A 27189-nucleotide genomic window follows, 5' to 3' on the forward strand; every position below is an offset into this window, starting at 1 on the left:
TGTCCTTCAGAGACCACGCGTTGGCTTCCTCAGTGGTCTCAGCCCCTCTGCGTTCCAGGGTCACACTGCAGAGCCCTTCATCCCTTCCCAGTCTATCCTAGGAGCTCGTTCACGTGTGAATTCTTCCCTTTGGTTTTAACTGTCCAGTTCACTCTCTGCATTCTTACCATTCTGTTGTTATCTGGGATTTTCTGGATTAACAATTCTAATTTTTTTGTCTTCCTTTTTTCTCTACTGGCATATCCAGTTTTAGCAAATGGAGATATAAACTAAGATTGTGTATTACGTGTGTGTGTGTGTGTGTGTGTGTGTGCGTGTGTTTTGCCTATATTATCTCTCCTGAAAAAAAGATGCTTGTCCACTTCATTGATTTTTTTTTTAAATTGATAATGCCTAAATTACTTGGCCTGTTCATCACTTAAAACACAAACTATGCTAAAATCACACTCAGATGAGGAGCTCTGTAATTTCAGCCACCAATAATACTTAGTGATTTGTGGCTGGAAAATTAATACAATTAAATAATAGTATTTGTTGCTGTAATATATACAGTAATCTCTGCAGCAAAGAAAATTAATGGGAACTTTGTCGAATAGTGCTATTTGGGAGAGATGATTTTAATTCCACAAGTATTTACTGAGAAACCATTATATAGGAAAAATGATAAATCATGTGTATCTGTTTATTCCCAAAGAATTTATAAATAAGGGAAGCCATAACTTAGTTACTAAATGATATAGGATAAAGAATGAATTAGAGTAAGAGAATCAGGCAGAATTTAAGGGAACAGGGAGAGTTATTTCTAGGGGAAAAATTATAAGTGTAATCACAAATATGATGAGAACTGTATCTCTACACCCCATGTGTTCATGGGGTGTCTCTTGCCTTCGGGAGGTGGTGCTTTATTTATTAACCTTTGATTGAACGGGTTAGAATTTTTAGATAGGCAAATAGATCATACATATGCTCATACACTTTAGGTGCCAAGGTCCAGTGTGGTGAGGTTTTTTTGTTTTGTTTTGTTTTTTGTTTTTGTACTGGGGATTGACCTCAGGGGCACTGGTCCACTGAGCTTCATCCCAGCCCTATTTTATATTTTATTTAGAGACAGGGTCTCACTGAGTTGCTTAGCACCTCACTTTTGCTGAGGCTGGTTTTGAACTCGTGATCCTTCTGTCTCAGTCTCCCAAGCTGCTGCGATTACAGGCATGTGCCACCAATGTTTTTTATACAAATATTTTAATTCTTACCCAGTCATGGTGACACATACCTGTTATTCCAGGGACTTGGGAAGCTGAGGCAGGAGGATCATATGTTTGAGGCCAGCCTCAGCAACTTAGCAGGACCCTGTCACAAAATAAAAAGGCAAGGAAGGTGGCTCAGTGGTAAAGCATTCCTGGGTTCAGTACAAACACTAAAAAAATTTTTTAAACAATTTTTATACTCTCTATTTTTAACAATCTACTTCAGACCATCTGTAGAGAAATTTGACATTATCTAATACATTACCCCATGATTTTACAGTTGTTCTTGGATGTCTTTTTAAGCATATATTGATATATATTTCTTTAATTCATTTTTAATTATAGAATGCATTTTAACATTTCTCTCCATGAACTTTGTATCAGTTCAGAAATCCTTAAGTCAGTAAGTATTGCACAGGTTTTTTTTTTTTTTTTCATTTTTTATTTGTGCATTCTAGTTATAAATAATATTGGGGTTCATTTTGACGTAGTTAGTTATATAAGCATGGAGTGTAATTTGCTCCAATTCAGCACCCATTATGTACCCTTTCCTCCTCTCTCCCCCATTCTCTTTCTTCTACTCCACTGGTCTTCTGTTTGTTTATAGTTTTGTTTTTCAGCGAGTGCAGTATGGATATACATAAAGGTGAAATTCACTCTGGTATATGTGTATATGCACATAGGATAGTTGGGTCAGATTCATCCATCATTTCCCCCTTTACCCACCTCCCTCCCTTGATTCACTTACTCTACTCCACTAATCTCTCTTCTGTTTTCATAAGATTTACCCCATCTCCCATATCAATTCCTCTCCCTTTTAATTTGGCCTAGCTTCTGTTTATGTCAGAAACCATTCCACCCTTGACTTCTTGGGTCTGGTTTATTTTAATTAGAATGATATTTTCCAGTTCCATCCATTTACCACCAAATGCCATGATTTCATTTTATGGCTGAATAAAATTCCATTCACTATGGGTATTGGCCTTGGGTTTGTCATATATATATATAGCTTTTGCAATGTTGAGATAAGTTCCTTCTATCCATAGTTTCTCCAGTGTTTTAAACCTGAACGGGCACTGAACTTTGTCAAGTGCATATTCCGCATCTATTCTTGTAATCAGGTGATTTTTGTCCCTGCCCTACCACTACTAATGTGGTGAATTGAGTTGATTGCTTTCTGTATGTTAAACCAACCTAGCATCCCTGAGATCAAACTCACTTGATCATGGTGTACATATCTTCTTCATGTGTTTTCCAATGTAGTTTGCCAATTTTTTATTAAGTTTTTTTGCATCTGTGTCGATCAGTGATAAGTGGCCTGAAGTTTTCTTTCCTTGATGTTTTTGTCTGATTTTGTTATCAGGGTGACTGACTTCATAACATGAATTTGTGTTCCTACTCTTCTATTTAATGGAATAGTTTGAGGAGGATGGGCATTGTTTCTTCTTTAAAAGTCTACTATAACTTGGGTGAGAATTTATCTAGTCCTGGGTTTTCTTTGTGGGAGGCTTTTAATAGCTGTTTCAATTTCATTGCTTGATATTGGTCTGCTTAAGTTTCTATATTGTCCTGGTTCAATTTGAGTAGATCATCTGTCTAGGAATTTGTCAGTGTCTTTAAGATTTTCTAGCTTTTTGGAATATAAATTTTCAAACCAGTTTCTAATGATCCTTCAGATTTCAGAAGTAGCTGTGGTGATATCTCCTTTTTCTCATCTTTAATTTTGTTGATTTAGGTTTTCTATTTCTTTAGATAGTTTGGATAAGGGCTTATTTATCTTGTTTATTTTTTTAAAAAAACCAACTGTTTTATTGATCATTTGTACTTTTATTATTTTCAGTTTCATTGATTATAACTCCATTCTTAATTATCCCTTGCCTTCTACTGATTTTGGTGTCAGTTCTTTTTTTTCTAGGACTTTGAGGTGTAACATTAGTTTATTTATTTAGTATCTTTCTGTTTTTAGTGTGAGAATTTAGTGCTATAAACTTTCCTCTTAGGAAAGCCTATATACTGTCTCAGAGATTTGGTTAAGTTTTATCTCCATTCTCGTTTGTTTCTAAGATTTTTAATAAATTTCTCCTCTTATTTCTTCTGCCATCCATTCCCCATTAAAAAATGTGTTATATAGTGTTCAGGTGTTAGAATTTTTTTTGTCTTATTAATTTCTAATTTCATTCTATTATGATTTGATAGGATGCAAGGAATTATCTTTTTCCCCCCTCCTCTCTCTTTTTTGTATTTGCTAAGATTTTCTTTGTGCTCTAAAATGTGATGTATTTTAGAGAAAGCTCCATGTGCCACAGAGAATAAAGTGAATTCTCTTGACAATAGGTGGAATATTATAGGGATATCTGTTAGGTCTTTGTTTACTTTATGCGTATATGACCTATGTAATAGTGAGAGAGATGCGTTGAAGTTGCCCTGTAGTATGGTATTGTGGTCTATTTGATTCTTTATATTGAGAAGACATTGTTTCATGTAGGTAAATGCACTCCTGTTTTGGGCACAAATATATAATCATTATATCTTGTTTTTAGATGATACTAGTGTGAAGTTATCTTCTCTTTTCTGATTACTTGTAGCACAAAGTCTACTTTTCTGCTCCAAGAGTAGCTATTCCTGCTTGCTTTTGGTTTCCATTTTCATGGTATATCTTTTCTCATCCTTTCACTTTCAGGCTTTGCATGTCTTTGCCTCTAACATGAGACTTTGATAAACAACATGTGGTTGAGTTCTGTTTTTTTAATCTAATATGCCAATCTATATCTTCTGTTTGACGTTTAAACCATTTACATTGAGTGTGGTTCTAGAAAGGTGATTTTTATTTCTTGACATTTTGATTTGTTTTTAATGCTCAATTCAATCTTGATTCTCCTTTAATTGACTATTGTTGTTCTAGTTCAATTCATCCCTGTGCTGGTTCTCATTTTTATTTTTTATTTCTTTTCTATGAAATACTTCATTGAGTATGTTTTGTAGTACAAACATGGTAGTTATGAATTCTCTTAGTTTCTGTTTATCATGTTATGTTTTTATTTCCACTATAATTCAGAACGATAGTTTTGCTGGGCATCATCATCACATCATCATCATCAACAACATCATCTTGGTTGGTACCTATTTTCTGTCAGAGCTGACTTTTAAGGTCAGAATTAAGAAATCCTTTGAAATTTGAATTAGCTTACTTCTAAATGTGACCTTCCAGTTTTCTCTTATAGCTTTTAAAACTCTTTTCTCATTCTGTATATTAGGCATTTTCATTGTAATGAGTCTTGGTGAGTATCCTTTTTGATCTTATCTATTTAGTGATCATTATGCCTTCGATATTTTAATTTCCATCTCATTCCAAGATTTGGAAAAAGTTATATTATTTCATTGTCAAAAAATTTCTCATTCCTTAAGTTTGTATTTCACAATCCTCTTCTACCCCAGTGATATGTAAATTTGGTCTCTTAATGTTATCCTAGATTTCTTGAATATTATGATCATAGTCTCTCAAAATGTTTTCTTTATGGTTAACTTATTTTCAAGATTATATAATTTGACTTCAGGGTCCCAGAATCTATCTTTAAAGTGGTTGAATCTATTGGTGATGCTTTTCATTGAATTTTAATTTGATTCATTGAGTAATTCATTTCCAACATTTTTATTTGGTTCCTTTTCAAAATCTCTATCTCTTTATTTAAATGATATTTCACTTCCTGTATGTTATCTCTAAGATCATTTCTGACAGTTTCTTTTAGCTTATTGAACATTTTAACTATGAACTTTCTTAATTCTTTCTTTCTCCAACATTTATCTCCTCCACTGTGGTGTCAGTGGAGTCCCTTGTTGATGTCCCTTGTGGACTGTTTTGGGTCTTTTGTTCACTTGCTTTTTCATATGGTTTGTATGTTTATCCATCTCTTGGGATGATTATCACTTCTTTATGCGACAGACTGTTTAGTGAGCTTCTTTCACTTAAAAGCCATGGAATGAGTGAATATCCAGGTATTGATACTTTAGTCAGTGTTGTGTATCCTCTGCCATTCCCGTTATCTGTCCCACTTCGAGAAAAGACACTAAACCTTCTTTACTACAATGATTTTAAAGCAAAGCCACATGTTATTCAGTCCTAGGAAACCCCAAAAACTTTTTGATTCTCTTTTCCACAGGTATAAACTTAATGAAGTTCTACAATAGTTTGAAAAGTTAATTATTAGATAAATAAAATTGCCATAACATTAGATAGGAACTGAGAAGAAGCAAGATGAAAGAAAGGAAAGGAAAGGTAGAAAAGAATAATGCACACCAGGGTGAGTGAGGAAAAAGGTGGATGGGGGTTGTTTGAGGCAGTAGCAGGGAATGTGAGTTAGAAGAGGAGGTAAGAGGAGCACATAGAAGCCAGGCTAGGGAAACAGAGAGCATGATTCCAAGTCATGCCTTGAAACAGTACCAGAAATACAAGTGGATGGGTTGAGAGCAGCACAGTATGGAATACTAGGGTCACAACTATGGAATAAAAATGAAGGCAACATGTACCATCATAGTTGACTTCAGAGCTGTATATAGTAAACCATGCCAAGTTGAAGGAAATTTTTGTTGAGTCTCGGTTTGGATTTCATCAGGATTTGGAGCCTTGAGAAGATGTCCATCACTCTTCACTCTTAGCCCTGCTGCAGTTGAGTCACAGGCACCTCTGCCCTCTGTTGACTGGGACAGACACAGCTGCCCTGCCCTTTTCCCAGCTCTGGGTCCCCTCAGAGGTGCTGGGCCACAGAAGCCACTTCCCTGGTTGCTATGGACTTCCCACCAGTTGACTCTCAGTTAGTAAGCACAAGAGCCTGAGGCTGGATACTCGAGGGTATGGTTCAGTGTCTGCTGGTTGTCTCTGTTAGTACAGGAGCACAGGATGTAGACTCTGGGTTATCACTGACTGCTCCTGCTCCTTCCATAGGGTCTTCTTCAAAATGGCAGAGAGCCTAGTGGCTGTCTGCATGTGTGGGACTGGTGTTTGTGGGCTCTCTGTGAGTGGTCCGTGGAGCCAGAGCATCCTCGACCTATCCAGATCACTGGCCCACCTCCCTGTGACTGGGAAGGAGCCTTAGCCCTGCTGCAGTTGAGTCACAGGCACCTCTGCCCTCTGTTGACTGGGACAGACACAGCTGCCCTCCCCTCTTCCCAGCTTTTGCTTCCCACCTCTGTGAACCACAGGCGTACTCTTGGTCTCTGGGTCTTTGCCTGGGCTCCGGTAGAGGCCGTGGCCCAGCATCAGGCTGGCACTTCCTGGAGTGGCAGCTGACTGTGCTCCAACCCATTTCTTCCCTAGTGCAGGGAAGCACTTGGGCACCTTGTTGCTGCCAGCGCGCCCCCTGCAGGTGCCTTCTAGGTGGGTCAGGAGACATCTGTTGCAGGGCACTCCCTATGGTCTTATCTGTTGCTGTCTGCAGGTGGGGTCATGCCTGCGGTGCCCATTGTGGGTTTCTGTTCACCATGGGGGTTAAACTGCTTGATCTCCACTGAACTCTAGGCCTGTTGTGGTTTCGCCTGGTCTGGTCTCCTCCTAGCGGTGGTAGAGGAACTGAGTACTGTGCTTCTCCCTCTTTCCCTGGCAAGCTTTGGGGTGGAGGAACTCTGCCTTCATCTTCTGTTCCGCTTACCAAATGTCAAGTCTCTCTAGGCCTCAGACTGTCCAGTGGTGAGTCTTAGAGCATTTACTCTGTCCCCCATTTTGGGGTTAGCTGTTCCTTCACTACCTCCTTTCTGGGCTCTAGAGGGGTTGGCGGGTTGCCATGTAGCTGCAGTTCACCACTATCTTTTGATTTCAGATCTCTAAGTATTTTTAATAAGTGTTCAGATTTTGTAAGATGCTCAATTGGAAGACATCGTTGGCCAGTTAAGACCCATATACCAGAAATCTACTTACTTCTTCTATGTCTACTTGGTGTATTCTATGCTTTGTTTCAAATAATGCCTTGGGTATTGATTGACATGTTTGGGGCATTAATTTTGGTTGGCATTAGTCATTCCATTTCATATGCATGATGCTTGGCTGCCTCTTAGAAGCTGGGTGTTGTTGTTGCAGAGATGAAAAAGACAGGACCTTTGACCTCAGTGAGATCGGTCACCAGCCACCCCCCGACTGAGGGGAAAGAAGGCAGGCAGGTAGACAACCAGGTGTGAGAAGCAGCCGTGATGTTTGAGGCCATGGAACTGTAACTGTGGATGGATGACTGCTTTACCGTCATATCTGTGGTGTCTTGTGCTCGCTCCCCTGTGGCTGCACAGCCACACACTCGCTCTTTGCACAGTGCCCCTCCCTGGAGTCTCTTCCTACCCTACAGCTCACTTCACCCTCGTAGAGGCAGGACTGATGCTCCGTAGGATTTAGGTCTGAGCTTTACAGGGGACTGACTGCTTTTCTGATCTTGAAATCAAACAACATGCAGAAGCCCTGTCATCCTGAGACCACCCTTGTAAGTAGAAGTCCTGGACACACAGCTAGTGGAGAATCAGTGCACCCAGTGAGAACTGTGGTTTCCAGCTCGCAGCCCCCACTGAAAGACCAGCCATGTGAACAAGCCATCTAGACATGGGACCCTCCAGCTCCAGTCCATCTGGCTGCTGCCATACAGAACAAAGGAAGCTTTGCACTGCACGCTCCCACCTCCCATTTTTTGAATATGGTTTTTCTTTTCCGGGACTCATGCTGATTTGGTTGCCACTGTGGGTGAGTTCTTGCTCTCCATTTACTGGATTGGTTGTGGAGGGGGGTGACTGTTACAAAACAAGACTGTCCTGTGTCTGTCTTTCCCGCCTGCTCTTACTGCTTCCTCTGTGGTTCTACTCTGTGACCATGCAGCATGAGGCCCTCTGCTGAGGCACCTGCCTCATCCTGGGCTTCCCGCCTTTAGAACAGTGAGCTAGGTAAACTTCTTTCCTTTGATGAGTTTCCAGGCTTGTGTATTTTTTTTATAGCAAAAATTGGACTAAATCACTGTCCCAACCCAGATTACTAAATTGTGAGAAGTAAGTAAAATTGCTGTTGAAGATTGTTTTTTGGTAGTCTGTTACCCAAAAGTAGATATTTGATGTGATACTAAAGTGGAACTCTTCTGTCACTAATTTTTTCATTGCCAAGTCAGATGAGGCTGTGTGGAAATTCTGTGTTTTCCATCTGTTTGCAAGTAGGTAGTCACTGTTTTCTCTAGAATATAGCTTGTATAAAATCCTGAAGAAAGTTTGAACATTATCATGATATTCCATTTTTATATGTGTATTGCCCGAAAATGTTGCAAAATGCTATATTAGAAATTATCTTTTATCCTTTGATATAATATGACAGATAATAGTAGAATAGGACACCCTTTTGTTTATTACTTAATTAGAAAATGAGGCAAACCCAAAGAAAGAATTGTGGGAACCCGAGTTTATGGCCAGTTGGTCAGAAGCACAGACCACAACCTGGGGCTTGTGATTGGCATCTAAGCTGTGGCAGTCTGGTGGAAGGACCTGTGCTCAACCTGTGGGATTTGAAACTGTAGGTAGGTAGTGTCAGAATTCACTGAATCCTGGGGCACTCAGTGGGTGTTACTGGAGGATTGGTTGTCCTGGACATGGAAGTGTCCTGTAGTGCATATAGGAAGGAAAAAAATGTACATATTTTTCTCTCACAGAGAGATGCAGGCAGAGGAGAGTGAGTGCAGGATCAAAATGTGAGCAGAGGTGTGTGAAGAAGGTCACGGGTAGTGAGATGGGCAGGAGCTGAGGAAGGAGCTGCACGTGAATTTTTAGAGTTGATTTTGTTCTTGTTTTTCAGTGTAGATTTCTGTCACTGTTAAAATGGTGAGTTATTATCAGTGTGGAGCATGTGAGCTGTGACCAAGTACACAGAGAGTGGAACACCTGGACTGCATCTGCTTTAAGGCCAGGCTCTGACCCTGGTACTGCACAGCCCCTGCTGTATGTCTCCTCTCTTCCCTAGTCTCTGCTCCTCTGCCCTCCTCCTCCAGTCAGTCCAGTCTGGCTGCTGTGTTTCTCAGAAAGTCCTTATTGTGTGAGGGCTTTCGCCCCTGCCTTCACCTTGCAGGACATTCCTGCTTTCAGATCCTGGTGTGGGCACCACTTCTGCACAGCCTCAGAGGCCAGCCTCGCCTGACTGTCCCTGCAGTCAGGGGCCTGCGTTCTATAGTTGCTTCCTGTCTCTCAGTCAGCAGGCACCGTTACTGCACGCATGTTTCATGCATCATCTGCCTTCTCTCACTGGAGCCTACGTTCTGGTAAGAACAGGGTCTTGTCTGTCTCCGTTTCCACCCAGCACCTGGAACATGTTCGCCTGTGGCTATAATGACACTTGCTGAGGGCTGGGCACTGGCCCAGCACATGTTTTGCTGAATTTGTTAATATTACAAAGAATAAAACAAAACAGTCGTTGCCCTTGTCGACTAAGGGCCTTTTTTTCAGGGGGAAGGCAGAATAGATGGGTTCAGGGGAGTATCAGCAGTGGTGCTTGCCTTGGGCCCACCAGCTCACAGGAAGTGGTTTCAGTGTGCTCCCTGACCTTTCTTGTGAGCCTCTGTGGCTTGGGGAAGCCCTGTGAAGAACACCTTAAAAAGGATTCGGCCCTCCTAATGCAGGGCCCTCAGGACTCCAAGCTCTCTTGCTAGCCCACCCCAGATGTCTTTTGGAGCTCTGTGGGTTAGTGTTTGCCCTGAGACGTAGCATCAATTTGCATTCTGTGCAGTTTTTTTTTTTTTTTTTTTTTTTTTTTTTTTTTTGTACTGTTTTAAGGTTGGGAGTGACTTGATATTCTTTCCAGTCCTCTACATGTGCTCTTTTTGGAGAAACTGAAAACAATCCAGAAAGGCTCAGGTCAGAGGCAGGAGCAGTGGCTAGAAGGTGAGCAGGCTTGCTCAGGGAGGACTTTCAGCCAGGACAGGACATCAAATAGCAGGACAGAAGTGGTCTATGTAGAGAGAATGCGGTCAGCCTGGTGTTTCAGAAAGACATCGCTGTTAGGAGGAGACAGAAGTGGGTGCAGAGAGAATTCTTCAGTGGTCTGCCTGAGAGGAGATGATGGTCTGGACTAGGGTGGTAGTTGTAGGCAGGAGAAAAATGGAGTTTTAAGTGATAATTCAGAGGTAAAATTGTTAAGATTTAAAACAATTAGTTCGTTAAGCATTCATTAGTACCCTTCCTGCCAGGTGTTAGAGTGGAGCATGAACAGAGAAGACCTGGCCAGTGCCTCGGAGGACAGTGGTGAGTGTGTGGATCACTGTGTGGAGGCCACCTTGCCGGCGGCAGACTCTGAAAGAACAGGTTTGAAGCTGTGGTGGAGAGGGCTAGCAGTTGCCTCGAGTGTTGAGTTAGAGATCAGTCAAACATCTTTTTGTTCAACTCTCAGTTTTTTGATGAGTACCCAGTTAAGGGAAAGGGGAACCTTTTAATGGAGACCATGCCATGTTCTTCAGGTTGAGTTGTTTGTGAAATGACAGCTTAACTTAATTGTTCCCCAGGGAACATGTCAAGCCACAAATAGACTTTAGCTCAATTAGGACTAGGTCAGAAAGGCACTTGGTCTTTGCCAATGAAAAATATAGCTGTTGTAACTTATACAAACATTTCGTAGTGAAACTCAAATATTCTCACTGTTGTTGGTTTGACACTTTCATAAAGACTTAAATTTGTTTCTATTTACAATTTCAGTTTTTGTTGTATATGAGAAAACCATTGGTCTTAGAAATGAGAACATTTCACCTTCAATGCAGATGAACAAATGAAATTACTAGTAAGTGCATATTGATTAATGGAGTAATGAATTTACTTAGATGTGAAATTTTTTATAAAATGAATATCGAAATGTATTGCTGTTACAATCTATCTTGCAGATATAGTTGTTAAATAAAAAACAAATCTGTAATTAAATAGGAGAGGCTTTATTTGAAAGGATTATTGCTGTAATTCAGAGAGGATCTGCTGCAGCAGGGGAAGATCTGGCTGAGTGTGAGGCTGTCGGTACCTCTTAGGGGCAAGCAGACAGGGCTTTTATGGCGGAAGTGAGGAGGCGGCCATGCATGGGCAGGTGGGAGGAATGGATAGCTATGGCAGGACGCAGCAGCAGCAGTCTTTTATCTGAACTTGGCGCCTTTTCCAAGGGGCTTCTCTTCTGGCTCAGGTTGTAGGAAAATCATATTTCAGGGAACCAGACAGAGAAGCCAAACTAAAGTTTAGTCATCTTGGGGCATATGGCCTTTTCTGATTGATCTGTGGACAGAATGTGTCTACTCTTTTACGGGACAAAGAACAGGAACTTAGAGGGTCTGTGTCTGGCCTTGTCGTAAGCAAATCCATGGTTGTCTGTGGGCCTTGTCGTCATCATCTGGGAGGAGAGGTCCTTTGCAGAGCTCTGAGCCATCACTGCTGTTCTTGAACACAGACAACTCCCAAGTGACATTCAGCATCACGGCGGTGCTCAGCCTGTTGCAGGCTGTCTTCATCTCCCCACAACCTGGAGTCTAAAGGCTTTCAGGAGCCACCGCAGTGGTAGATGTGGTCAAACTGAGGCCTGGGGCTGCTGTGCTCTGGCTGGTTAGAGGAGCACATCCCCGTGACTTCCTCAGAAGTCCAGAACAGCAGCAGACCCTGTGGAGAGCTTGCAGGACCATGGCTGGGACAATGTCGCCTAAAGGGTTCAGATATGCTCTTGGTTCAGCTATCACTTGTGACTTTTCTTGAAAGTACTGACTTTGGCGAACTCAAGAGATTTTTTTTTTTTTTTTTTTTTTTAATTCTTAGGATTTTTGTTTGTTTGGTTTTTGGTGTTTGTTTTGCAGTACTGGGGATTATACCCGGTATTCTTTGTCACTGAGCTCCATCCCCTGCCCTTTTTATGACAGGGTCTTGCTAAGTCGATTAGACTGCCTTCAAACTTGGGATCCTCCTGCCTTAGCCTCTTAAGTCACTGAGTTTACAGGCTTGCTTCACCAGACCCAGCTTAATCTTGTTTTTTAACTACGTTAGGGTATTTTATAGAATCCACAGAGGAACTGAACTTATGAACCAAGAGGACAGTAATGAGGGCTTCCAGGCTAATAGAAGACCACCCGTATTGGTGAGTCTTCTGCTGAGTAGAATCTCTTAACAGGCACAGGTGACACACAGGGCGCTTCTTCCTTGTGCAGGCCAGCTCATCGTTTCTGATGTGTGACATCGAGGCCTTTGTCATGGAGTACACGAAATCCCACTAGCGACCCAGTCATTGTCAGCCAAACAACTTTGCTAGATATTTGCAAATGCCCGAGGGAGGTGACGCAACCTGCAGCTTGAGAGCCGAAGAACAGCTAAGAATGTTGCCGTCGGCTTGGCCCAGCTCTGAGGACAGGTGCACAGTTAGGTCTGAGCCTCACCATCCCCAGCGTCCAAGCAGGCGTCCAGTCCTTGGCCCGCCTGAGTGGCTTGGGCCTGGTCCTGTCTTGTCAGTGTGTTGCCTCCCATAGTAACTTTGTGAATGAAGGGAAGTCAGTTCCTGTGTTAGGTGGGTGTCTTTCAGAGGGAAAGCCATATCCCCACAGTAGTTGAATTCATTGGTCTTTTACTTAGTAATTTGGCATCAAGTGTAGATGATCTGCTGAAGGCTCTCGTAGGCATCTTTTATGTGTCTTCTTATTCAGTTCAGACACAGACACCCGTGGGAGGGCCACCATCCCTGTGCTGGAGACTAAGAATCTGGTGTTCAGGAAGGCTAATTGGATTAGAGAGCACCTAGTGACACATAGTGTAGGGCTGAGTAGAGTCAAGAACAAAGAAAGGACTAGTGTTTCTGGTTGTGAAAGTGTTCATACAGATACTTTTTGTGAACAAAAGGCTAGTTGTTAAATGGAGAAAGAAACCTAAGGGTTTATAAAGTCACATAGAATGATCTTATGCCCTTAATACATAGACTCCTATGGCTTCTTTTTTCTTGATTATATAAACAGTTGATCACAGCAGCAAATAGAATGTCCTTGGTGCATCTCGGCTCAGCCCAGCGTTTTCCCTACTCTCTGCTCCTTCATTTTTTGACTTTGTTCACTAAAACTTTTGTAGACATCTTGACAGTGGCCCAAACTTCCCAAAGTGGACAACAATCAATTTTTGAAACCTATTTTAAAAAATTAAATTATTTGTTGATAGTAAAGACCTAACAGTGGTATGTATTTTTGGGGTACCAAGTGATATATTGATACATTATATGTTTAAATGTAATATATATGATATATATTATAATATGTAATAAATATAATGTATATATATACATTATATAATATTCAAATCAGGTTTAAAATATCTCTTCAAACACTTATTGTTTGTTATGGTTAAAATTACAAAAGTCATTTCTTCTGGCTTTTTTAAAACATCCATCCCAACAGGTGCATTGGCGCACATCTGTAATCCCAGCTGCTCAGGAGGCCGAGACAGGAAGACTGTGAATTCAAAACCAGCCTCAGCAACTTAGCAAGGCCCTAAGCAGCTCAATGAGCCCCTGCTTTTAAATAAAATGTGGAAAAGTGTTGGGGATGTGTCCAGTGTTTATGCATTCCTCGGTTTAATTCCTGGTACCAAAACCAAAATCAAAACACATAATTGCCTTGCTCCTAACTTAGTACAGTTAATGAACCTTTCCCATCCCTGGGCCTCCGCTCCTCGGGAGTGAGCACATGAAGCATTGTCTTCCTGTGCCTGGCTTACTTCGCCTAACAGAATGCACTGCATTCCATGCATGTTGACGGAACAGCAGCCTTTTTTTTCTTTGTGATGGTTCATTGGTATTTCTTCGTATAAATGTACGATATTTATCCACTCATCAGTTGATGTACACATAGGTTGTTGTGAATGGTGCTGCAATAAACGTGGAAGTACAGATGCCTTCTCTGTGTACTGATTTCATTTCCTTTGGATGTGAACCCAGTAGGGGGATCTTATGTAGTGTATTTTAGTATCTCGAGGACCCTCGGTACCCTTCCCCATGACTGTGCCAGTTTGCATTTCCACCAACAGTGTGCAATGTCATTCTTACCAAAGTGAGCCGATAACCTCATTGTGATTTTGATTTGACTTTGATCAGCCATGTTGATTATTTTTCATTTTCTTGTTAGCCATTTTTTGTCTTTTTGTTTTTTTTGAGAAATGTTTTCTAATCAGGTGTTTTTGCCATTAAGTTTTCTGAATTCCTTATGGATTCTTGGTATTAACCCTTATCAGAGGTATTGTTTGCAAATATTTTCTTCCATTCTTTAGGTTGTCTCTGCATTCCGATTATCCTTTCCTTTACTGTGCAGGTCTTCAATGTAATTCCATTGTCTGTTTTGCTTTTGCCTTCTGTGCCATTCCAATGTCCCTGAGGCATTTCCCTGTTTTCACCTATTGCTTTCCTAGTTCAAGGTCCTTCACTCCTCTCTGCATTCAATCTGAGTTGGTTTTGTGCCTGGTAAAGGGTAGGGGTCTACTTTCTTCCTCTGCAGCTAGGCATCCAACTTTCCCAGCACCATTTATTAGAAAGACTGCCCTTCCTCTGTGGGGCGATGTGCGTGCCTGGTTGAGGATCAGTTGGCTGAGATGTGTGGGTGTACTTCCAGCCTCTCTGTTCTGCTCCTCTGTCCCTGTTTCTGCTTTTGTTCCACAGCCGTGCTGTTTGATCACTATAACTTTGTAGTAAATTATGAAGGCAGGCAGTGTAATGCCTCATGCTTCGGTTCTTCTTGCTCAAGATGACTTTGGCTGTTTGGGGATGTTTGAAGTTCCACACAAGTTTTGGGATTTTTTTTTTTTTTTTTTTTTTTTTTTTTTTCTGTCAAGCATGTCATTGGTGTTTTAACAGGGATTGCCTTGAATCTGCTCTGGTCGTATGGACATTTTAATAATATTGTTTCTTGAATCCATAAACAGGATGCCTTTTTGGTTTTATGTGTCTTCTTTGGATTCTTTCACCCAAGTTTTGCAGTTTCATTGTGGACACCATTCTCTTCTTTGCTTAAATTCATTCTTAGGCATTTTATTTATTTATCATAGCTATTATAAATGAGATTGCTCTTCTGATTTTTGTTTCAGATAATTGGCTATTGGAATTTGGCAACACTACTGATTTTGGTATGGTGATTTTGTATGCTCAGCTTTGCTGAATCCTTTATTCATTCTAATAGCTTTTTGCTTTGGGATTTGCTACGTAAGATCATGTCATCTGCACTGGCACTTTGACACTTTCTCTTACCCGCTTGCTCCGGCAAGGATTTCCATTCAGTGTTGAATGAAAGTGGCAAAAGTGAGCCTCCTTGTCTTATTCTAGATCTGAGAGAAAGCATTTAGCTTTTTTCAGTCCAGTGTAAGGTTGGCTTCTCGTAGATGGCCTCTGTTATGTTCAGACGTTCTTTCTGCTCCTGGTTTCTTCAGTGATTTTGTCATGAAGGATGCTGGATTTCATTGAATGCCTTTCTGCATCTTTGAGGGTGATCTTATTGTTCTGTCCTTCCTTCTGTTGATGCAGTGTGTCACATTTACTGCTGTGTGTTCAGCCAGAATCCTGTTTTATCAAGTTACCTTGATTACATCATACTCTTTTGTGGACGTCAGTTTCTTCTTTATAAATTTGGGTATTTAGACTGAATGTTTTCTAACGCCTCTTAATTTTTATCAGTTGGGAAATGTTTGACACAATGCAAATATGACTATATAATCACAAAAATTCATTTTTGCTCCATCATCGAGCCTTCTAAAATTAATAGAAATGAATAAAGACGTCTGCAAAGATAGAAAGGAAGAGTGAAACAACAAAAGATAAAGTCAGTAAAATTTTGGTACCTGCAAACCTGTGGGTGGGTGGTCATGTCTCAAAATTGGAGAATGTGGTGCCCTCAGCTTGCTGTGTTCACCCAGAGCATGCTTCTTGGTTTGGGGAACCTTGCAGAATCTTAGGAATTATAGATTTCAGTTTCTGAAAAGTGGATTTAGAGGATACTACTGGAACAAGAAGGTGTGGTTGCAAGTTCCTGCAAGTTGTTGTATTGCCAGACATTTTCCCATCTGAGAAGCCAGTCATCTGCCCTTCCACACCCTGGTGAAAGACAGAGTGGGTTTCCCGAAGAGATCAAGAAAGAGAAGGCTTCCACCCTAAAACGACGGAGCGCTTGGATGCAATGTCACGAGGAGCACAAGGGGATTGCATCCTGAACAGTGTGCAGGCTGAACAGTGGGTTCCCAGGATCTGGTAGCCAGGTGAATGTCTCTTCTCAGAAGACTAGGAGATCCCCTTCAGTGAAATGAAATACCCAAGAGAGAGGAAGTATAGGTACGGAATTTGAGCAGCGCTTAATGAAAAAGTGGGCTTGCGTGTTCACAGCGCACTCTACCAGTGATCAGCCCTGCCAGAGAAAGCACAACTCCAGTCAGCATTCTAGAGCCACAGTCTGATTGGAAGAGCAGGTAGCAGAGGATTACCCAGCATCTCAGAGCAGTCCAGAAGGTGCAAAGAGCCGGCTCTCAAAATGAAGGAGGCAGCCTTTGGAAGAAGCACGTGCTGTGAATTCCAAAGCATGAGGGGCCACTGCCATTTACTTCTGCAGAAAGAAAATAAGCTCTGTTTTTTTTCCACAAAATAAAAACAAAATACCAAAAAAAGGAAGCAACTACAGCAGCGCCCTCTTATTGATTTAATATTTGAGTGCAGAAATGAAAGAATCTATAGATACATAAGAAATGGAGTCAGATCTTCCAGAAAGTAAAATAGAATTGGGAAAAATAAGAAAGAATCTTCGAGATTCAACTCAGGAGGTCTAGTATCTAAATAATTGAAATTCCAAAGAGGTGAAACGAGGATGGGGACAAGAATAAGGTGTGTGGGTGGGTCACCACGCGCGGACCCACTCCACAACTTGCAGTAGTAGTTCTTCACTTTAAAACTGTGGGATATGACTTTTGTATTGAAGCACATTTAAATATTGAAAAGCAAAAAATAATTACATGTGAAGGTTAAAAATATATATTTGAGTTTTGTTTGAAGACCAGAAAAGTAAAAGTGGGCAAGGAAAAATAGCATTTTGATTTTTTAAAGAATTGATTTCAAGAAAATTATTTCAGTTGCTGTAATTAGATAAAGCAGGGAATGATTTCTTTTAAAAACAGTAAAACACAACAGAGGCACAGGTAGATCACTGAAGAAGTGGCAACTGTATGAGTTTATAATCAAGAATATTGCAGAGAGAGCAGTTTGTTCCTGGTGAACAGGTTGAGCTTCTGTTTAGTAAACAGAAGCATTTGTGATTTACCTTAATTATAGTAAAGCACTTAAAATTTGTATGGAATTTCTAGTAAAATTATTTTATTCAAGATATATTAATTGAAGCAGGGGTAGTGACTCATGCTTGTAATCCCAGTGGCTCTGACAACTGAGGTAGGATTGCAAGTTCATGGCCAACCGCAGTAACTTAGTGAGGCCCTAAGCAACTTAGAGAGACCCTGTCTCAAACTAAACAAATAAAAAGGGCCAAGGATGTGGCTCACAGTGGTTAAATCCCTGGTTAAAAACAACAACAACAACAACAACAAAACCCACAACAACAAAAAACCAACGATATGTTCATTTATCATTGAGCATCTATTTTCTGCCAAGCATTGTTCTAAGTGAAATTGATTTATTTATATTGACCCACTTAGTCCTCAGCACAGCCCTAGGAGGATAAGTCAGTTCTCTTGTTATTCCTTTTTTCACAGATGAGAGAACTGACATAGACAGAGGGTGAGGTAACTTGCCCAGGGTTACTCAGCTGGTAAGTGGAAAACCTGGCTTTTAAGGCATCACATTCTAACCTCAGATCCTCTTAATTTATTTCTGCTCTGCTTATTAAATAAACTGCAGGCATCCAGGTTAAATAATGCTACATTCTCATATCTGATTATTTTGGAAGAGGTTAATGGATTTTGTTGTAAAGCTTCTGTCTCCACTGAGTGCCCAAGAACTCATCCAGGTCTGTCCACAAGTTGTCTGGAGAACTGAATTTTGGGTGCTGATGGTGCAGAGGAGTCCAGGCAAGGATAGTGGCCAGCCTAGTGCACGTCCAGTGAATCTGATAGCGTATTCTTCATCTGCATTCCTAGCACTGCTCATTGTTGATAGGATAGAGGTCAGAAATTATGGGGAATTAAGTCTACTCACAATTTAAAGGGATGGGCATAAGGCATAAAGTATATCTCTTAGAATCTTCTGGTCGTTAGTTCCACTTCACATGGTTTGTGGAAGGCCTCGCAGTATGTGCACAGAGCGGGATGGTGGATTCTGGTTTTCATTGAGCGATGTTGCATGCTACAGTGTCACTGCTTTAAGACAGACTGTTACAAATGTGGTTGGTTGGTTTGTTTTTCCTAGTTCAACTTTGTGGGGAAGCTTTTGGGTCCACGTGGCAATTCCCTGAAGCGGTTACAAGAAGAAACCTTGACAAAAATGTCCATCCTGGGAAAAGGCTCCATGAGAGACAAGGCAAAGGTAATGTGCATCGTACTCAGTGGCCGCTTTCCTGGGCGGGTGTCGTGGGTCTTCAGATCATCCTTCCTGTTAATACCTGGGCCACAAAATCTAACCAGGGGTCTCAGATGGAACTGTATGAAATGTGATGTGAGGTGATTTATCTGTGTGCTGTTTAGAAAGAGAAGTCACTGACCAGTTTCAACATTCATAGTATCATAACCTGCATCTGAAACAATGCTAATGCTTCTATTGTTTGTTCCAGAGTAATACGTCACCCTGTAGGTAGTGTGACAGTACTAAAATGAGGATGAAGAGACATAAATGTTACCATATGGTCTCTCTTCACTGCGTTTAGACCAGTCCTTTAGGCTCTTTTACAGTCCTGTACTGCATGATGGTGTTTTGGCAGTGATGCACCACATACGTGACCGTGGTCCTGCGAGGTTGAATTGCTTAGTGATGTTGTGGTTGACTTTTTGGACTTACACTGGTGGAACAAGTGTAAGGAACAAGCCTAAGTGTGCATTTATTTGAATGTATCCCTGGGGTTAAGTGATGCATGACTGTAGTTGAGTTTATAATGTGTATACATTTAAGTTTTCTTTTTGACCTTTAATTGATATTATATGCATTTTGTGAAGTTATTAAAATTGATTTGAAGTGTTTCCATTATTGTTTACTATTCTAAAACATAATTGTTTTCCTTGATGTATTCACATTAAATGTTCTGCTTTTTGACAGGCTAAAAATTACCACGTTATTTTTATTGATCACTTTCTTAAATCTTTGAAAGATATTTCCACAAATCATAATCTGTGCCACTTACATTGATCTCTCTTGTCACTTGTTTTCTTATTCAAAGATTTGCATTACTGAAAACCAAATCCACATTCCATGATTACCTACCATGAAATGTTAGGCAAGGAGAGTTTTAGTTGTGGAAGTTTTTTAGATGAAATCCAGTCTCTTCACAAAAAAAGTCCACCTAAAGCAATAGTTTTTATAATAAAAATAACCACTATTAGCTTTTCAAACAGCCACTGAGGGTCAGGCACAGCACAAGATATTTTCTACATTGTTTTCCTTGAGGAAAATGGAAGAAGACAATATTTTCCTTATTTTACATATAAGAAAACAGATTCAGTGAGCTTGAGTCATTATCTAGCTTAATCAGAGACATTACATTCATTGTATTATTTGGCTCAAAGGTAATAAAATCAGTTTTCTGACACTATTATGCTAGGTTTTCCACTATAGCAAGGGTAAATGTAGCCTGTGTCAGATGTATAGGAAAACAGTTTAAAAGTAAAGATTCCCAGACATATTTAGGGTAGAAACTCCAAATCGTTCAAAATGATCCTAATGCATGCCCACTACTCACTGGGCATTGCTCTCCCAAATGATGATAGTCCAATCCCCTAAATCATCTTTTCTTGCAATAGAAGAAAATGGAACCATATTTTGGCCGGTTGATGAGAAATTGTGTGTATCTTATAGCAGAACACTCCACCCTTGCTGCTACCCCGATTCAGATTTTATCAGATTTTATCAGATTTTCACCGTTTCTTCTCACAATAAGAGAAGGGATAGGTCCCTGTGTCGTCTTTCAGCAGTACACAAGATTGAACTCTGCATTGATGGCCCCATCAGCCTTCAGCTATGAATACGAAAACCTTCTAGGAATCTTCTGATCTTGGGCTGACAACTTGAAGCCCTGTACTCGTCAGCTTTCCATTCAATGATGATGAGTACTTAAAATTATCAATGTAAAAAGAGAAAAGGTTTATTTTGACTCATAGTTTTGGAGGTATTGACCCATGATTAATTGGCCTGGTTGTTCAGGGCCTGTGCCCAGACAGCACATCATGGCTGGAGGTGGTAGCAGGGCAGAATCAGTCACCTCATGACCAGGAAACCAAAGAGTAGAAGTGCCTGGATTCTGTTCTGTCCTTCGAGGAGGCACCCCAGTCACCTGAAGATGTCCCACCAGGCCTCCCTTCTAGAGGTTTCACTGCTTCTCAGTAGTGTCTCCCTGGAGATGAAGCCATTAATGCACAGGCTTTTGGGGACACTCAAGATCCAAATCGTACCAAGCCCAAGTCTCTCATTTCCTTCTTTAAACTCTGAATTCAGTAAGAAACATGCCACTTCACTCATCCCAGCAGCTTTTCCTCTCACCTGTCACACTCTACAGTTGCACATTATTTAAACCTTTGAACGCATTTCACTGAATATGACCACAGGTGTTAACTTAAGTAACAGGTGTGCTACTTAAATGGATACTACCTGTATCCCATCTGCTATGTTATAATGAGACGCTTACTGCTTGGACACTTTAATATTGATATCAGTTTGTCCTTTTCACTGGTTTAATTGTAGTCTGCAGAAATTCTCAGTTAATAATGCTTATTTCTAATGAGATTCACATAAATATCAAATCCTCATTCTAAAAGTATCTCCTCTCTTTAAATTCTGAGAGTGTTTTTAAAAAGTCTAAACAGAACTTAATTCAATTTCCACTTTGTTTGCTGCATTGATAAAATTGCATGACTCTCAACTGATACGCAGCAGCTGACTGTAGCCTAAGGTGCATAGTAGTGCTGTGGTCTGTTGAGGATACTGTCTGCATCATGCTAGATGTTCTGCCCACATCACCTGCATTAGGGTGCCGAGGTGCTAGGCAGAATTCTCAGTTTCTTTTGCATTTGCTCCTTATTTTAACAAGCTTATGAGATAGATACTATATTATGTTTACCCACATTAAAAATGACCCCCTCCAGAAGCGGATAAAGTAACTGACCAAAGTCACATAGTGAATGTTGTATTGGGTCTTTCAATGCAGATCTTCAGAGTCTGTGTTCTTCCCCAAACAACACGATGCTTCTCGCCCACTGCATGTCTGAGAATCTTCACTGTGGGATGGCATAGTGGCTACAGCTGTAAGATATCCTCCTTGTTCCAGCTTGAGTGTGTGATAGAAATGAGAATACATGAACCAACAAGTATAACCTCAAGTTAAAATCATTATTTTGCTACCATATTAGGAAAAGATAATCAGGATCAAGGAACAAAGATAATATTCCTAATTGATAGCAAAGTTTTTTTTTTCAGAAATTTGTGCTATGAGAGATGAACTGCAGTGGACAGAATCCAAGTTTAAACTTTCAGCTATGAAACAAGGAGTTTCTGATCAAATGTTTGGAATGTTTGATCAAAACAACCAACAGTTGACACAAAAGAATATACTTTTCGTGACACTGAAGACAGAATTTCTCAGGAGGTGTTTAGAATATTATGGTAGCTGATATTTATTCTCTCATATTTTTTCTTTTTTCCTTTCAACTTTTAATTCACTTTCCATAAATGTGAAGGAAACAAGCATTTATTGAGTGCCCACTGTACGTTGTGCAGTGTATTGGATAGTACATACACTATCTTCTTTATCAGGCATTTGTATAAACAATCCCTTGCATCCTCAGTGGCCATGCATTAATGCACTGATTCTTTGAATCAGCTGTTGGATTACATGTAGTCTGACTAACCTCACACAGCTGGTAACTGAGACAGCAAAGACTCAGGAGCATCTGATTGAGTCCCATGTCCTTTCATACTCTAATTGTTAATCTTTCCTTTCTTCATAATAATTTGAATTAGTTAAGAAGCCAAGTTACAGCCTTAAAAGTCAGAATCAAGGAACAAAATCATGTTCCTCTTGCATTCACATTGTTGGCCTCTGGGCCACTGTTGGAGTTAAAAGGAGCCGTTGCAGGAATTCCTGGGATTCTCTTATGGGATAGACTTTGAAAAGGAAGATACACTAGAACAAAGACTAATGGGATCCTGGAAATCAGGAAGTGTAATTCTAAAATCAGGAACTGTAATAGATAGTTAGGAAAAGCTGGGTCGTAGAACCAAATCAGTAGACCCCTAACTAGCTGTTTTTGCCCCCTTAATATCCCTTGAATTTTATTAAGTAAACAAAAATTTAAGAAGACCTTGTCATAATTGTGTGAAATTTTAAATGTTTTCAGACCTCCTCATAATTGTATAAAATTGCGTTTCCTACATTTTACTGTTTTCTTCCCATCGTGCCTGGCACGTAGATGAACGTGCACGTGAAGGCAGCATGAATGAACAGTGTTAGTCATTCACTCAGCAGCTGTTTGTGGAGCACCTCCTGATACACACACTCTTCTGGACATGGGAAAGTCATCACCAGTCAGTCAGTTTCTGCCTCACAGTGATCACCCTCCAGGGAGGGGAGAGAGAAAAGAGTGAAGGATCGTGAAGGTGTTTGGGATGCGGGGGTAGTGCTTCGGATCAACACCAGTGGCACACACAGAGCTTGTCTGTGCAGCAGTGGAGGGGTGGGCAAGGAGACAGAAGGCCAGAGCCAGAGCAGGCACAGAGAGCAGAGGGCACTCCTGCCCCCGGAGGGCCAGCATCAGCCGCCGGGAAGCCTGGAATGGCAGGATCAGGCCTTTGTGTCTCAGGGTCATTGTTTGCTGTCGAGTGAATTCTCTGTGACAGCCATTTGCACGTACGCTTTGGGGAGCTTCCACTTGGTTCTTCTTTTCTTATAATGACACATGTTTAAACCTGACATTTCTTTCTTCAGGAGGAAGAGCTGAGGAAGAGTGGAGAAGCTAAGTACTTTCACCTCAATGATGATCTCCATGTTCTCATTGAAGTCTTCGCCCCACCAGCAGAAGCCTATGCCCGGATGGGCCATGCCTTGGAAGAGATCAAAAAGTTCCTCATCCCCGTTAGTACAACTTTGATTGATAGTTAACTGGTACTTTAAAGTTGATTTTTTTATTATAGTCCTTGTTAATTCTTGCTAGTGATTGTTATTTGCATAGGTATTCATCTGTTAGAAAACTTCATATTGGTCGTGTAACGTAGGTGTCACAGTGCCCTTGTGAATTGCTTGGCACTATCTCTTCTTTATACGTGAGCTGTGGTTTGTGAGAATAACACTGCTAAGTTTCTATGGCTGGAGAGTTTGAAGAGCACAGTCATGAGTTCAGTTTAAGCACTCGAATTTGTGAGCTTTGACATGACTCTGAAACCACCTCCCAAGGGCATTGCTGTCCCCAGGCCCATTGGTACCTGCCATGGGCATAGAACCATGGATTTATATTCCCGTCCTTATCACAGCAGCATACTTTTTTTTTTTTTTGCAGTCCTCGGGATTGAACCTAGGGGTGCTCTACTTCCGAGCTACATTCCTAGCCTTTTCTTTTGTCTTTTATTTTGAGACAGGGTCTCACTAGGTTGCCCAGGCGGCCCTCAAATTTCCGGTCCTCCTCATCATCCTGCGTCCCTGGGATTACAGGAGTGCACCACCATGCTGGACTTGATAGTACTTATGTTCAGTTACTTTATACTTCTGTCATATCTGGAATCCAGTTTGTATATGTTTTCCATCTTTTTGTTTTTCTGTTTCAAATTTGTTTTGTCTGTTCTGGTTCCTTTGCATTTCTATATATATTTTAGGATCAGCTTGTCAATTTCTATTTAAAGGGGTGCTATGATTTTAATAGATGCTGTGTTCAATATGTAGATCAAGTTATCTTCAAGTCTTCAAATCCATGAATATGAAACGTTTCTCTACCTTTTTTTAAAGATTGTGTTAATCAGCTTTTCCTTGTTGGGACAAGTACCTGAGAAAACAACTTAGAGGAGACAAGACTTGTTTTGGCTCAGTGTTGCAGTCCTTGTTTGTCTGCCTCCAGTGCTTTGTGCCCAAGGCCAGGCAGAACATCCTCCTGAAAGGGTGGGGGCAGAGGCCAGCTGCTCACCTCTGTGTCCAGGAAGCAAAGAGCAGTCGGGATGGGAAACATCTTCCGGGGGCACACTCCTGGGCCCTGTTTCCTCCAAGTAGGCCCACCTTCAGTTTCTGCCACCTCCCAATAATGCCATCAGCTAAGAAGCCCTCGATAGCTGAATCTCCTGATGAGTGCAGAGCCTTCAGGGTCTAGTCATGTCCCAAGAGTCCGCCTCTGAACACTGCTGCATTGGGGACCAGACCTTCAACACATGGAACTTTTGACAACATTCCAAACCCAAACCATATTACAAGCATTTAATTTCTCAGCAATGCTTTGATTTTCAGGGTACCAGTCTTGTATTTAGTTTCTAAAATTTATTTCTGAATATTTTATGTTTTATGATGTTACTATGAGTAGAATTCTCTTCCTCCTCCTCTTTTTTTTTTTTTTGCTAACAGGGATTGAACTCAGGGTAGCTTAACCACTGAGCCACATCATCAGCCCTTTGTTTTTTATTTTCAGACAGAGTCTCAGTTGCACAGGGCCTCCCTAAGTTGCTGAGACTGGCCTTGATAACTTGTGATCCTCCCACTTCACAGCCTGCCACGTCGCTGGGATTACAGGCATGTGCCACCATGTCTGCCAGTAGAATTGTTCTTAGATTTGATTTTCAGATGGCCATGTGTATGTACAAATGCAGGTGATTTTTACATATTGATCTTCTGTCTTGTGACCTTGCCAAACATGTTTATTAGTTCGAATGCATTGTTTTATAATACAGTTATTAGCATGATTAAGTGGAATCCTAATTAGCATAATTATTAGGATTCCATGACATACAGAATCATGTCCTCTGATAATGAAGATGGTTTTACTTCTCTACAGGCATATCCAGGCTGCATGCCTTTGGTATTTCCCTTCCCTTCCCATTATCCTAACTGGAACCTTCCATCTTTGCACTGACTAAAACCTTCCTTGCACTGACTGGAACTTTCCATGAGATGATATTGCTGAAATCAAAAGGATAGCATTCAGTCTTTTAGCATTAACTGCTAGATTTTTATTGCTACTCTTTATCCTGTTAAAGAACTTATTTTTTTATTCCTAGTTTTGAGTTTTTAATCATGAATAAATATAAATGGGGGTGTTGAATTTTGCCAGATGCTTTCTCCTCCCATTAAGACGATCATGTATTTTTTCCTTCTTCATTTCTATCACTAATTGTGTTTTACATTAGTTGATTTTTATATGTGAATTCAAACTTGCATTTCACTTCGTCATGTTATATAATACTCCTTATTTGTTGCTGGATATAATTTGCCAATAGTTTGTTAAGGACTTTTGCATCTATAATCTTGAGAAAAAAATGGTTTATAGTAGTTTTTATTTTTCATTTTTACATTAATCCATACCTTTGCAATTCCTGTTGTTAAAATAGTACTATTTCTTTTGAAAGCTGAAAGACTCCCTTTTGTATTTCTTGTAAACTAGAGCTGCTGACAGAATTGTTTGGTCTGTTTTTCTGAGAACGACTGTATTCCACCTAACAGTAGGCTGTGCAGTTCTAGGTTGACAGTCCTCAGCACTTGGAAAGTGTCCTCTGCTGCCTTCTGGCTCCATGACTTTGGAGGAGAGTCACTAACCACTTCATTGTGTTTCTGTACATGATCTCTTGTTATCTTTTGTCACTGTCAAGATTTTCTGTTTTTGGTTTTGGGCAACTGGATTTTGATGTATAAGTTTATCCTACTTTTTGGCTAGGTTTGTGGATTTATTGATTTAGGACTTTCTTTAAATGTGGGAGTCTTTTAGCCATTATTTCTTTAAAATTTTCTGTCTTTCCCACCCTTCCACCCTGGCTTCCCGTGATGTACTATTGGCACCCCTGCTGCTGTCTCCTAAGTCTCAGGCTCACTTTTCTTCACCCTGTTTTCTCTATATTCTTAGGATCATTCTGATCGACTATCTTCAAGATCACTGGTGTCCCACCCTCTCAAATCTGCCATTGAGCTCTTCAGCTGAGTTGGAAATTGAATTATTGCACTTTGCTTTCTCCTCTTTTGCAAATCCAATATCTGGGCCTCTCCAAGATGGTTTCTTTTTAGTGGCCTCACGGGATGAGTCACATTTCCCATGTCCCTCATTTTTCCGATGAAAACTGGATTTTACACAACATATTATAGCAAATTTGAATTCTGATATATTTTCTTCCCAGAGCTTGTTATTGCTTCTTTTTTGTCTACCATTTCTTTAATAATTTAGTTGGGCCAGGTGTGATGGTACATGCCTGTAATCCCAGCAACTCAGGAGACTGAGAAAGGAGGATCACCCATTCAAGGCCAGCCTCACACCTTAGTGAGACCCTGCCTCAAAATGAAAAGAGTTGAGGATGTAGCCCAGTGGTAAAGCACCCCTGGATTAAATCCCCAGTACCGAAAAAAAATTTTGTTTTCAGTTGAACGAATTCTGTGGGGCCTGTCTGTTTATCCTCTTTCTTCCTGCATGTATTTTTAAGCCTGTTTGGCTAGGTCAGCCAGCGGTCTGTCAGAGGTTGTACTTGGACCCTTCCCTGCTCTGTGAGAGAGCCTTGCAGGTGGGGTAGTGCTCCACAGTGGCCCGTTTCATGTCCACCATGGCTTTTACTTTGTGCTGGATTCCCGTGTTTCTCCATGTGCTCCCACTGACCGTCAAGCCAGGG

At 40.7% G+C, this 27189-nt stretch overlaps 1 protein-coding gene across 1 annotated transcript in view; it reads left to right on the forward strand.

The window, feature by feature from the left end:
* KHDRBS3 (KH RNA binding domain containing, signal transduction associated 3) overlaps positions 1–27189 on the forward strand; it is a 172470-nt gene that overhangs the window by 63506 nt on the left and 81775 nt on the right. Inside the window, exons 3-4 of the mRNA XM_079118540.1 lie at positions 18619–18735; positions 23336–23482. Coding sequence (XP_078974666.1) covers positions 18619–18735; positions 23336–23482 — 264 coding nt within the window. The remainder of the gene's footprint in view (positions 1–18618; positions 18736–23335; positions 23483–27189) is intronic.

The sequence above is a fragment of the Sciurus vulgaris genome, assembly GCF_902686455.1.
Source record: "Sciurus vulgaris genome assembly, chromosome: 1".
NCBI classification, from domain to species: Eukaryota; Metazoa; Chordata; class Mammalia; order Rodentia; family Sciuridae; genus Sciurus; species Sciurus vulgaris.